The 14,294-nt window shown below is 39.4% G+C and overlaps 1 protein-coding gene across 1 annotated transcript in view; it reads left to right on the top strand.

Annotated features, from left to right (window-relative positions):
- Nucleotides 1-7,796, top strand: part of GLO1 (glyoxalase I) — a 31,893-nt gene extending 24,097 nt beyond the window's left edge. Inside the window, exons 3-6 of the mRNA XM_025418649.3 lie at nt 1,528-1,668; nt 2,378-2,445; nt 3,122-3,211; nt 6,100-7,796. Coding sequence (XP_025274434.1) covers nt 1,528-1,668; nt 2,378-2,445; nt 3,122-3,211; nt 6,100-6,188 — 388 coding nt within the window. The 3' untranslated portion in view covers nt 6,189-7,796. The remainder of the gene's footprint in view (nt 1-1,527; nt 1,669-2,377; nt 2,446-3,121; nt 3,212-6,099) is intronic.
- Nucleotides 7,797-14,294: the final 6,498 nt, after the last annotated feature.

The following is a 14,294-nucleotide window of genomic DNA, read 5'->3' as shown; positions in this document are numbered from 1 at the left end:
TGGAGCCTCCCTCTCCTCCCTCTTCTTATGTCCCTCTCTCTGTGTCTCTCATGAATAAATAAATAAAATCTTTAAAAAATAAGTAAATAAAAATAAAATATCTGAAATCAAGCTTAGAAACTTTCATTTGTTAGGTTAGCTTTAACCATTCTCTCTTATTATGAATAAGGTCATCTTTGAGCACCTAGTCCTCAATAATCTAAATAAAATTATATTGTGTGCATCCTCATTATACCCTACTCCTTGCAAAATAATCTTATGCTCTTTAAATTCACTTTATAGGTCATGACTTAAGCTATCTTTTGGAGGGGGGGGGGCGAAAGGGAGGGGCAGAAGGAGAGGGAGAGAGAATCTTAAGCAGGTTCCATGCCTAGTGTGGGGTCCAACACAGGGCTCCATCTCCTGACCCGGAGATCACGACCTGAGCTGAAATCAAGAGTCAGGTACTCAACCAACTGAGCCACCCAGGTGCCCCTTCAACTATCGTTTTAAAAACTTCAGGATTTTGAAAAACTTTTTAAAAACACTATCTCACATCAGTCTCTCCCTTTCCACTGGCTCTTTCTCCTCAACCTACAAACAAGCTTAAGTCTTTATTCTGGCATAATTCTTGCCCTCTTTCCCATCATCACCCATCATCTATATAGGTCAGTCCTGCTTGCTACTTTACTTGCTCACTTCGCCTTGCCTCCATCAGGGCAGTCCAGCTTCTGGCATCCCATGCTGCTGAAACTGCCCTCAAATACTGCAGAAACTGTAAAAAGGCTGCAGAAACTCCTTTCCATATCTAGTGACCTGTTCACAGTCTTAATGCTGTGTGACCTTTCTTCAGTATTTTATATGTTTAACCACTTTATTGTTGACATTCATGTTCTCTGTGGTATTCATCTGTCCTTCCTTCTCCCTTACCACCTATCCTCACTTTCTTTTCCTAGGAGTTTTGGCATAGTAAGAACTCAATAAATGTATTTATATATCTGAAAGAACAATAAGATAATGCATTGTATTTTTCATCAAAAATGGACAAAAGTTTTCTTTTGAAGATACCTTTAGCCATTTATTTTTTATTTTTTAAAGGATTTTTTTTTAAAGATTTTATTTATTTATTAGAGACAGAGAGAGAGAAAGAGAGAGAGAGAGAGAGGCAGAGGGTGAAGTAGACTCCATGCAGGGAGCCTGACATGGGATTCAATCCTGGGTCTCCAGGATCAGGCCCTGGGCTGAATGTGGCGCTAAACTGCTAAGCCACCAGGGCTGCCCACCTTTAGCCACTTATAAACAAATACCATAATTCCAGTTAAGTTTCAAGTTTGCTTTGTAAAAACTTTTTTATTTTACTGATATTTACAGATGAATAGGTTTTTTGAAATGAGATATTTTCATTTATTTCCCCTTGGTCTTCCTATTTAAATAGCCTCACTACATACGGCTTTTATTCTTAGTGGAACTTGAATATTGGCATTTTGATTTTAATATGAATCAACCTTTCCTGTTATTAATTGATTTAGGCTTGTTGTTTAATTTCAGGCTACTCCAAAAATTAGATTTTCCCACCATGAAGTTTTCACTCTATTTCTTGGCTTATGAGGAAAAAAATGACATCCCAAAAGATAAAGATGAAAAAGTAGCATGGGCATTCTCCAGGAAAGCTACACTTGAACTGACACAGTGAGTATGAGTTTTTATTTTTTTATACAGTATACATTTTTCAAACCTTTTTTCCTTACTTACAAGCTTACTTCAAACCAGATTTACCTAATCACTTTGCATTTGTAACAGTTCGAGTATTTTATAATGGAATTTTTGGTCTTTGTACTGTTCTGGTGCATAGTTAGGGGCAAGTAAGATCATTTATCTTTTAGGTAGGTAATGTAAGGCAGAATTGGCAAGATAATTGCCAAATGATACCTAATGAATGTTAAGGCACTATGAGTAAGGCCTCGTAATTTCAACATTTTAGAAAAAAAATTCTTTTTTAATTTATGTTGTTTCTGTGTCCTCTTGCACAACTAACAAAAGAGCATTTATTTCAGGGTATGTGATTTAGTGTGTCCCTGATTCAAAACAGCTCTGGAATCACACAGATCTAGAGATGAGTGTTGGCTCTGACGGTAGCTGTGGAACCCTGAACAAGTTCTGTTACCTCCTTAACTGGCAGTCCCATTCATGAAATGGAGTCTCAAATCTAGCCCACGGAGCTGTTTGGAAGATTCCATTTGCCTTTTCTTTAGTTGAAAACTTAATATTTATAGTGGCAAAGAGGAAACCAAGTTGCATACATACACAGTGAGGTTTCAAAGAGATTGTTGCAGTTTTCTTTTCAGAAAACTATTTGCCCTACAGGTCACTTGTAATTCTGTTTTCCCTCCTTTTGTAGCAACTGGGGCACTGAAGATGATGAGACCCAGAGTTACCACAGTGGCAACTCAGACCCTAGAGGATTTGGTATGTTTGCCTATTCATAAGTAGTATACATGGATTTGTGTGATTTGTGCATTGTACAGTTATTAAGAAGAATCAACTTCTTAGGTGTATGGTGGTTTTACTTTTCCACAAAAAAATTTGATTTAGGAGTGGTTTAATTTCATGGTCTTTGTCTAAACCCTACATTTACTCTCTCACAATGATTTTTCACTTTTCAGTCTCAGTATTCTATTTCCAGGAGACTTTTCAATTTAAAAAACAAAAACCGTGGTTGATAATAATCCACATTTCTGCTAGTATACACTTCTGCCCTGATGTAGAATCTGTTAAGATGATGGGATTGCTGGCTTAAATTGGCTGCTATAGAGTCAGCGGCCACAACAAACCTGTTAAGTATGAGTAAATGATTACTCTTTCTTGATAGTTTTTCTTAATAGAATGAACTATACGTGAGCCCAATTTTGGGTTTATTTTAAATAATTGATAATGCAGAGCTCCTAATTAGTTTATTATACCCAGCCAGTTAGACTTAGATTCTTGTTCTTTAATACAAGTTTTGAACACATTTGATTTAATCAGTCTTCAGGTGCCTTATGTTTTGAAATAAACTAGTTTTGGAAGCTACCTGTGGCACTTGGGTACCCTGAAATAATTACTTCTTCCTTCTGTCTGCTTTGTTTGGGGGTGGCCACCTAAGGTCACATTGGAATTGCAGTTCCTGATGTACACAGTGCTTGTAAAAGATTTGAAGAACTGGGAGTCAAATTTGTGAAGAAACCTGATGACGGTGAGTTCACTGCTTGTCTTCTCCAGGCCCCTCTTTCGTTATGTAACAATGACTAAGCACTCACAGAGGGTACTGTTCTCTAGTCAATCCCTCTGGTTGCAAGTAACCTTGAAGAAGTCTGCTTCAACCAGCTTAAGGAAAGCAGAGGAATTATTGGGAAAATACCCGGGTGTCTTCAGGAATGAAACAGCAAGTAGGACAGCTTCACAGGGAACCAGGCACAGAGTCTAGAGAGCCATCAAAAACCTGGTTTCTCTCCCCACACTTGGACCCCACCACATTCTCTCACTGGCCATCGTTTTTCACTATTTCAGGGTATATCTAGCCACCCCAAAATAAATTCCTTAAAGCCTATGTTATCTGATTTTAATATAACTACACCACATCTCCTTAGTTAATAATGGCTGGTCTTTTATTTCCATTCTTCTACAACCTTTGTGTGTCCTTATGTTTTAGGTGTTTGGAAATAGTGTGTATATATCTTGATTTTGTGGAATTTTACATGTATTATAGTTTACTTAGATCTGTTTCTGCCAGCATATTACTCCAGTTTTGATTTGAACATTTCACATTTCATTTTAATCCTTTTCTTTTTTTCAATTAAAAGATTTGATATCAAGATACCCTCCCAGACTGGGATATTACTAATTTATTTTTCCTTTTTCTTTGGCCTTGGCTTGCTTTCTTTCTTTTTTTTTTTTTTTTTAAATATATATATCAAATTATTTAACCACCTTTTTTTCTGTGTATCTCTTGCAGCATCTTTTGGGTTTTTCTGTCCCTTTATTAAGTATCTTAACCAAAACTGTTTTCAAAGGGTTTGTGAGGCAAAACTTCTGAGGCTTTGTATGCCTTAGACCCGTATCTTTATATATGAATGACAGTTTTGTTGAATATAAAATCTTAGGTTCTTAATAAACCTAAAATAAATCTTAGGTTTATTTTCCTTTGATCTTGAAAACACAACTCCATGGTCTTATTTTTCCATCCAGTGGTGCTATTGAAAAAACTGCTTCTGATTCGTGTTATCTTCTATTTTGTTCTGGGAGCTTTTGTTACATTTGTTATTTCTTTGTTCTTTTTCTGGGAGATCCTCATGCTAGCATACCAGGTTAGCTAATTTTCCCTCAAATGTATCTGTTCTGATACTCATCTTTTGTGTTCTCATCTACTGTATTCTTAATTTCAGCCATTCTAATTTTAATCCCTAGTTTTTGCTCAGCTCCTTAAATATGTTCTTGTTCTTGTTTCATATTGGTTGTATTTCATACTATTCAACACATTTGCATGTTTTAATAGCCTTGGTCCATTGCTTTAATATTTGGCCCTCTATTTGAATCTATAACCCACTATTTGTTTTATGGTTACGTTCCTCAAACTCTTGTTACTTTGATCTCTGAGGAGTTGTTTTCATTGCATCTCTTAGTGTTCCAGTGCATCAGGCACTGTGAATGGTGGGGGAGGTTAGACCCCAACCCTTTAACTGCCCACAGGCTCTCAGGAAAAGGGGCCAGGCACAGATCCCTAGGCATCTGAAGTTAAACACCTTGCATTCTGCAGAACAGCTCTTCAGTCACGTTTTCCCCTGTGTCCCTCAGAAAGGAGTCTTAGCAGGAGACCCTTCCTTCTAGGATGGTCATTCCCTAACTCTGATTGTGTGGAAAGTGAAGCTGGGGGGATCCGGTTGGTTCTCACCTGTGCTTGTTAGTTCCTCACAAGCACAGAACTTCTGCACTGCCCCTGTTTACTCCTGAGGACGTGTGAACCAGTAGTTTGAACCTCCCCTAGCATGGGGGTAGGAGCTGATGTCCAAGGCACTGGGAGGAGCAAGAGGCAAACTAGCAAAACCCCTTCTGCTTTCTGATCCAGGCCAAAACTGCCCCATTTCCACACAGACCAGATTAAACAGTCTTTCTCTCTCTGTCTCTCTCAATCTCTCTCTCTCTCTCTCTCTCACACACACACACACACACACACACACACACAATACACACCACCCCCAACCACCTCTTCCTCTCCCCTGACATCACCCCAGGGGTTCCTCACCTTTTTCCCCCCGCCTGTTTTCCATATATGTTCCTCTGGGGTTGATCTTGGGGAAAAGAGCCAGAGAGAGACAGGGGTCAAACTAACTTAGCATCTTGGTCCCAAAATAGATTGCTGAGGTCACATTTCTCCATTTAAGCAAAGAACTCTACTACTAGACCTACTAGCCTCTCAGTCCCGGTTATAAATTCCCAGGAGAAAGACTGATTGACATAGCCTAAATGACCCGGAATAGCGTTTAAAGAGTCTGTTATGACCCAAGCCTCTGGATTCTTTTGGCTGTGTGGGTATGCCATGCTACCTGCTTGAACACCTTCCTATTTTCTTTTCCTCTTTAAAATAAGACAATCTCTGTGACTCTTCAACAGGGAGCATGACATGTATCATGAAGGTGAAGTAAAAATCTGATGCCCAGAACTGTAGCCGGTACCACAGTTTATATCAGGGGAGTTGGCTTCCAGCTATGGGTAGAAGATAGTATGTTAGTCATTCTGAAAAGCATGCATTTGGGCAGTGCTGACAAGAGAACTGTTTAAAGTTAAAACTATATAGGGGATCCCTGGGTGGCTCAGTGGTTTGGAGCCTGCCTTTGGCCCAGGGCGCGATGCTGGGGTCCCGGGATCGAGTCCCACGTCGGGCTCCCGGCATGGAGCCTGCTTCTCCCTCTGTCTGTGTCTCTGCCCCTCTCTGTCTCTCTGTCTATCATGAATAAATAAATAAAAAATCTTAAAAAAAAACATTTTAAAGTTAAAACTATAAACAAAATAATATACTTTATTAAAACCAAGTTAAAAAATACTCTAAATTTTATATTTCTTAATGAAAATCATTTCATCTTACAGGTAAAATGAAAGGCCTGGCATTTATTCAAGATCCTGATGGCTACTGGATTGAAATTTTAAATCCTAACAAGATGACAACTATAATTTAGTTCTGTGAGAATACTGCTTTGCAATTTCAGTGAAGACCTTGTGGGAAATAAAAAAGGAAATGGTGTAATTCAAGATATTCAGATAACAGAAATATCTAGGACTGAAGGATCATTGTCCCGATTCAGATTATTCTGAAGTCCATTTCCCTTTCCTATTTCAGCTATGTTTTTTACCTAACTGTTCAGTCATTATCATTTTAAAGTAGTGCTTTGTCTTGTGTCCTTGAATGTATTTCTGTAACTTTACTTTTTTTAGGTAGTAATTAGAACATTTCCCTTCAGAGGGTGCATTTGCCTTCTTTCTCCTAAATATGATGTCTTTACAAGTCTACCTTTGAATAATCATTCTAAAAAAAAAAAAAAGAAAAAAATTAACAAGTTTTTGTTGTGGTTACCTTCTGGGGTTTCAATTCCTCAGAAATCACTTTCCACAATGGAAAGTAAAGGACACTGAACAAAAATGAAACTTCATTTATACTTCAAATGGTATAAAATGTTTATTTTACAAAAGAGAAGGTAGTCTTGGGAGCAAGTCAGAATCAGACTGACAAGGATGTTGATAGGAAAACTAATTTATTCTTACTGACAAAGTACTTTCAAAGTACAAGGACTAACCTCTTTATTTTGGGATGGGGTGGTGGGATGGGAATAATATTAACTGGGTATGCAGACACTGGGCTTGGCTGTCACATACTGTATTTCATTTAATCCTCCCAGCTATCCTCCATTCTGTGAGAAAGAAAGCAGGCTAGATGTATAAACTGACTTTGTGAACTGAAGGCAATATAAATAGGCTCAAGTACTCGAGATCTGATTCTCATTTTTGGTTAGATTGTACCTCAAAAATTAGTACCTAACAGGAACTTTTCTCCACTCGCCTCTGCTGTGAAAACCATACTTGAGCTTGAATGTTGTCCTCTCAGCCTTAGGGCCTGAGCACCACAGAGAGAGAAGAAGCAGTGGAGGGAGTCTGTAGCACACAATTGTTCTGAGGACACCTCCTTTTTCCTGGGCAAGCAGTGCCTGTATTACTTGTGAAGACCCCTACCCCAAGGTCATCCTGATGCCAGTAATCATTTAGGATGAATGATGTTCAGTGATAATAGTACTTAGTTATTAGAAATTAGCTTAATGGGATGCTTGGGTGGCTCAGCGGTTGAGCCGCCTGCCTTTGGCTCAGGGTGTGATCATGGAGTCCCACATCGGGCTCCCTGCATGGAGCCTCCTTCTCTCTGCCTATGTTTCTGCCTCTCTCTCTCTCTCTGTGTGTCTCTCATGAATAAATAAATAAAATCTTAAGATAAAAAAAAAATTATCTTAGTGGCCTTCCTTGCCAATATGATTGATATTTGATGGGTTTTAAAAAATCAAGCTGATTTTGACAATCTCATGGTCCAGAGAATAAGAACATCCAGTTTGTGCTTTACTGAACATTTAGATTTTCTGTTGACTCTAGTGGAAGACCTTTGGTTAGGCTGTGCCAACTGTGCTTACACCTGCTAAAAGCACTTGACATTTCCTTTTTGGATGGAATGGATTATGTGAGCAATTCAAACAAATAGCAGTACTTACAGACTGAAATAAAATCTTAAATAAGGCTTTGTTTAATTTGTAAACTGTCCAGCGTATTCTTTTTAAAAAAGCCTACAGTGGGGCTCCTGGTGGCTCAGTCGATTGGGTGTCTGACTCTTAGTTTCAGCTCAGGTCATGATCTCATGGGTCCTGGGATGGAGCCCCACATCACCTTTGCACTCAGCAGGGAGTCTGCTTGGGGATTCTCATCCTCTGCCCCTCTTCCCACTCACATGTGTGCATGCGTGCTCTCTCTCTAGAACAGATAAGTAAATCTTGAGGAGAAAAAAAAGCTTGCAATGATTTGAAAGGGCTTGTAGGCTTGTTCTGAAATGGTAATAGCTGTAATTTTGTCTATCCTGGAAAGCAGATAGTTTATATGGATAAAGAAGTGTGGAAAAGGTGGGAAGAGTAAACAGGGATAAAGAAATGTGGTAGAAAAAGTACAAAGAAGAACGACTATCAAAAGGTGAGTTTGGGAACCAGTGAAGACCTATTTCACATGTTAGGTATTAGAATTATCAAATGGCAGGGTGATCAAATTCATAAATCATTTAAACCTTATTTCCATGGAAAAAAGCTTTCTCTACTTGCTCGATAAAACTTGCCAAAAAGATAACCCTTACTTATTGCTTAAGTTCATTTCTGCATGCACTGAAAGGATGTATATTGTATTACCAGGTAAGGGATTGGGACAATTCACCTACTTCCAATTAACTTATCTAGAAGTTGTGATATGAAAGAGTGTAGTAGAGCACAAGAAGTTTGCTTGTTTTCCACAACTGGACCACAAGACTGTAGCTTACTGTCAATGTAAAATCAGTCTCCCATGAGCCCTTCACAGCTAAGCCTGAGACTCGGTTATAATACAGTGGTTGGAATTAGGTGCTAAGGGCCGAGAATTACCGTGGCTTCCCTACATAACATTCTGAGCAGGATTGCATATGGTGTTGCATATGTGTGTACAAGTATTCCTTAGCAACACAACAGCTTGTGAAGAGGGTTATATTAGTAAGAATGCTGCTGGTAACCAGAGAAGACCCAATTCTGTGGGCTCATAAAGAGTTTAGAGATAACAGAGAACCCTGGTTTCCTTCCTTCCTTCCTTCTCAACCTGTCACTCTGCATTTTCTTTCTGGGCTAATAATACTCCTGATCAAAGATGCCTACCATGATTTCCAGGTGTCACGTATAAGCCAACAATGTCCAGTGAAAGAAAATAACCTGTTTTTTCTTTGCCGTTAGTGACTGTAAAACCTTTCCCAAAGCTTGGCATACTCCCCCTTGTGCCTCGACTACATCTGGCTCAAATACCTGACAAAGGGAATGAGACCACTCTGGTGTAGATGGGTCATATTTACTCAAGTTGCCTGCATGAGAGTGGGCACTGGATCAAAACAGACGGCCAAAATGAAGAAGCAAATAAGGGCTTCCGAGCAGGCATAACCAAACTGCAACAGGGGGAAATGAAATGTTGAGGACCGATAAGATATCAGACATCTTCTGCCCTGGAAGAAGAGCTTGGTCTAAGACTGGTTCTCAACCACATCAAACTTAGCAGATCCTTTTTACTATAACATGGGAACATTTGTAACCTTGATCACACCCACTATCCTAAAAAGAAATTTATATATAGCTCACCTATATACACAGTTTCAGAAAGGGTCAGTCTCCTGTCTTTACTGTGAAGGAGAAATGAAATCAATTTGTGATAAAACATGCATTTCAACATATAAACGCCCAGATACTACTACACTAGAAAACATGAAGTAAGTAGTCAGGTGTTTGCTCTTAAGCATGAAAGAAGTGAAATTGCTCAATCAAGTACTGTTAACACTCGGATATTTTAAAATGAAGACTGAATTCATGGGGCACCTGGTGGCTCAGTGGTTGAGCATTTGCCTTTGGCTCAGGTCATGATCCCAGGGTCCTGGTATAGAGACCTATACCGGGTTCCCTGCAGGGAGCCTGCTTCTCCCTCTGCCTGTGTCTCTGCCTCTCTCTCTGTGTCTCTCATGAAGAAATAAATAAAATCTTTTAAATAAGACTGAATTCATGATTCATGAAAGCTATAAGGTTACATATAATGTGTACTCACAACATGTATGTTTTATTGGCTAAAGAACATATATAACATTACTGTTGGAAATACCATTTTCCAATTAGTGATCAAATTCTTGCTGAAGTCTTTTTTTTTTTTTTTTAAGATTTTATTTACTTATTCGTGAGAGACACAGAGAGAGGCACAGACACAGGCAGAGGGAGAAGCAGGCTCTATTCCATGCAGGAAGCCTGATGTGGGACTCGATCCCTGGTCCCCAGGACCACACCCTGGGCTGAAGGCGGCACTAAACCACTGAGCCACCCAGGCTGCCCTCTTGCTGAAGTCTTGATTAAAAGAATAATATTCCTTCTGTTGGTAGCATAGTTTGTCTCTAGAGAATATTTAAATTATATAAGTAACAAGATAGTAGTCCTAGGCTCAGATAAAAAAGGTAGCTTGATATTTTTATTGAAGTAATGTTGACATTTTGTAAGTTTAATGTGTACATTTGGTACATTTATATATTGCAATATGATTACTAGGGTTACCTAACACCTCTATTATGTCACATAAATATCATTTCTCTTGGGGTGCCTGGATGCCTCAGTTGGTTAAGTGTACAACTCTTGGTTTCGGCTCATGTTGTGATCTTAGGGTGGTGAGACTGAGCCCCACATTGGGCTCACTGCTTAGCGGGGAGTCTGCTTGAGATTCTCTCTCTCCCTCTCCCCCACCCATTCCTCTCCACTTGCATGCACATGCTCTCTCTCTCTAATAATCTTTAAAATTTTTTCTTTTATGTGGTGGAAACAATTAAGATCTAGTCTCTTAGCGACTTTGAAGGTTATAATACAGTATTGTTGCCTATAACCACTATCCTGTGCATTAGATATCCAGGACTTACTTACCAGTTGAAAATTTGTACTTCACATTTTAAAATATTTAATAGTTTTTATAATAGTTTTAGATTTGTAGAAATGATGCAAAGTTCCCATATATCCCAGTTTCCTTTATTTTTAAAGTCTTATATTAGTATGCTAACTTGTTACCACTAATGAAACTACATTGATGCATTATTATTAACCAAAGTCTAGACTTTATTTAGATTTTCTTAGGTTTTTTTTTTTTTTAAGATCTTATTGTATTTGAGAGAGAGAGTGTGTGTGTGTGTTAGTGAGAGAGAGCGAGCACAAGCTGTGGGGAGGGGCAGAAGCAGAGGGGAAAGCAGACTCCCTGTTGAGCAGGAAGCTTGACAAGGGGCTCCACCCCAGGACCCTGGGATCATGACCTGAGCTGAAGGCAAACACTTAACAGACTGAGCCACCCAGGCACCCCCAGATTTTCTTAGTTTTTAGCTACTTTCCTTTGTTACAGGATTTCATCCAGGATCCCATATTACATTTAGTCACGTCTCCTTAGACTCCTGTAGAATGTGATGGTTTTTTAGACTTCCCTTGTTCTGGAGAACTTTGATAGTTTTGAGGAGTGATGACTAGTCAGAGTGTTTTCTCAGTTGGGATTTTATTAATAGGAATTTTTTTCTCATGATGAACCTGGGATTGTGGTTTTATAGGAGAAAGCCTATAGAGGTAAAGTGTCCTTATCACATCTGATCAAGGGTGCACATAATCAACACGGTGTATCACTGATGTGCATCTTGATCACTAGGCTGAGGTGGCTTTGGTTGTTTCTCTACTGTCAAGTTAATCTCCACCTACCCCCTTTCCAAGCTGTGCTCTTTGAAAGGAGGTCAGTAAAAAAAAAAAAAAAAAAAAAAAAAAAAAAAAAAAGGTCAGTTATGTGAAGCCCAACTTCTTAAGGGGAAAAGCAAGTTTTTTACCTATACGAATGCTCAGTGAGACTTTTTAAAGTTGTGCAGGCCTTTACAGGATGTCTCACAACTCTGTCCCACGTCCACTAAGGAAGGACCAGTTGTGAAACTCAGCCGGAAATGCCCCATGAGTTTCCAAAACTACCCCTAGGGGTCAGGATTGCCCTGTGGAGAGCCACTGGTCTCAGCTCTCAACCACTAGTTTCTGTAAAGTGGAGTGTGAACTTAGAGCATTTACAAAGGAATCTGAGTTCAGAATCAATAGTTTCATGCTTTTCTCTGTGGGTTTTTTTTTTTGCCTCTAACTCAGAAGCAGTTTATTTTAGTTTTTTGTCTTTGAGAGTTCTTCAGAACATTCAATTTTCCTTTTACATAAACTTTCTTTGTTGCTTAAATTCATTTTGCATTTTATTTCATTTTAAAAGTTTTTTTAGAGAGAGAGCACATATGAGCAGGGGGAGGGGCAAAAGGAGAGGGAGAGAGAGAATCTCAAGCGGACTCTGCCCTGAGCACAGAGCCAGATGTGGGGTGTGATTCCAGAGACCCTGAGATCATGACCTGTAGTTGAAGTCAAGAGTCCTACACTTAGGGTGCCTGGGTGGCCCAGTGGTTAAACATCCACCTTCAGTTCAAGTCATGGTCCTGGGGTGCTGGGATCAAGCCCCATGTAGGGTTCCCTGATCAACAGAAAGCCTGGTTCTCCCTTTCCCCAGACCCCACTCATGCTCCCTCATTCTCTCACTCTCTAATACATACATACATACATACATACAATCTTTAAAATAAAGAGAGAGAGTCCCACACTTAAATGACTGAGCCACCACGTGCCCCTGTATTTTATTTTAAACTAGAGCCTAAAAATGGACCACGAATCTATGGCACACTGGGAGCAGAAGCGCCACCCTGTGTTTATTTGAGAAAGTGCTAGTCAATATACACACAAAACCAATGTAGTGTAATCATCATATTGAACAGCCTCACTCTTCCCCAGGGGTGGTCTCTGTACCAGCAGCAGCAGCAGCACTGGACACCTAGTTAAAAATTAAGATCTTCAGGCTTCACCTGAGACCTCCTGAAGGCGAAGCTTTATTTTCAAAGGATCTCCAAGCAATTAGTAAACAAAATAAAGTTTGAGAAGCAGTTATACAGACTCTTTTCTAAAGCCACTAATATTAGTGTATCTCCAAAAATATGAATTCTTTTCTCCCACTATTATAAATATAGTAAAACACTCATTATTTGTAGCAATGAATATAAGGGACATGTATCTAATCTACAAACTTAGAAGTGTAAGAAATGGAATTTTTATTCTAATTACACATAATCTAAAGGCCCCATTTTCTAAAGGGGTAGGTAGATACTGAATCTCAATAAATTCAGGCTCTCTCCTGCTGCCTTTATCTGAGGTAAAATCTTAAGTTCCTGTAATGTCTGGAAGATTGGAGGAATGTGAGCATCTTATCTTTCCACAGCAGAATCACTCTATTGACATTTGTTAAAATGTCAAGTATCCTTTTTGGTCCTTTGTTATAGATCTATGTAGTCTGCTGTTAGACTATCCTGCATTCTTAAGGTTGAGGCTCTTTCAGGTCTGTCACCTTTCTTGCTACTTCATTCTTCTATTTCCATGCTGTGTCAGCTATTTCCCCATTCTGCTGTTTCCATGTTATGTCAAGGAACTCCCTGGGGCTAAGAGTTTTTCTCTATAACATTTACCCAGGGAACACTAGATCGTTCTGCAGCTCCTATATCACATGAGACCATGGGAAACTAAGTCATGAGGTTTATATATGGTCCACCTATTAGACATCTACCACGGCCATTTCCTCAGGGATCCGCTAACATCCAGGGTTTCTACCTGGGATGCCAAATAGAGGGCCCCTTTCTATTCCAGAACTGCAGACACTCTGTCCCAGGACTCTGATTTCCCTTGACCTTAACCCACAGGTGTAGAGGAAGGTGGGGCCTCTAGGGGATTTACCAGGTCTCAGAGCTCTCCCTCCTCACAACTCAAAGCATGAAGTTTAGATTTTTAAAAGTCAAAGGCCCTTTTCTTTTGTAACATTCCAAATGCCCGTGTTGTAGCTGCCTGAGAAGAGAAGGGCCATGGGTCACAGAAATGTAGGGAGAAAAGTTAACGTTTTAAAGTACCATGCCACATGAATAATAGGATATAAATCCTTTAAGTTTTTATACAGCATTTATAAACTCTTATATTATGTGGTGTGCTCAACATGAGTGGGGACACACAATCAATAATATTAAGTGTTCTCACAGAATCAGAAGGTATGCATAAGGGATGCTTTACTGAACATTATAATTTGTGGAGCAAACTGCACAGAACAACTACAGCACAACACTGAAGCAAAGTCAAGAGTAAAATAGGTTTATTTATTTATTAAATATTTTATTTATTTATTTATGAGAGACACACAGAGAGAGGCAGAGACATAGGCAGAGGGAGGAGCAGGCTCCCTGTGGGGAGCCTGATGTAGGACTTGATCCAGGGATCCCGGGATCATGTCCTGAGCCAAAGTCAGATACTCAACTGCTAAGCCACCCAGGCATTCCATAAAATGGGTTTAAAAGCAATAATAACTAACCTACTCAGGGCTTTTAGTGGTAAGTTGTAACACCCAAAGGACCACCCTTAAATCAG

The sequence above is a fragment of the Canis lupus genome, chromosome 12 (assembly GCF_003254725.2).
Source record: "Canis lupus dingo isolate Sandy chromosome 12, ASM325472v2, whole genome shotgun sequence".
NCBI lineage: Eukaryota > Metazoa > Chordata > Mammalia > Carnivora > Canidae > Canis > Canis lupus.
Note: the sequence above shows the minus strand (reverse complement) of the source record. Positions and strands in the feature narration are given on the sequence as shown.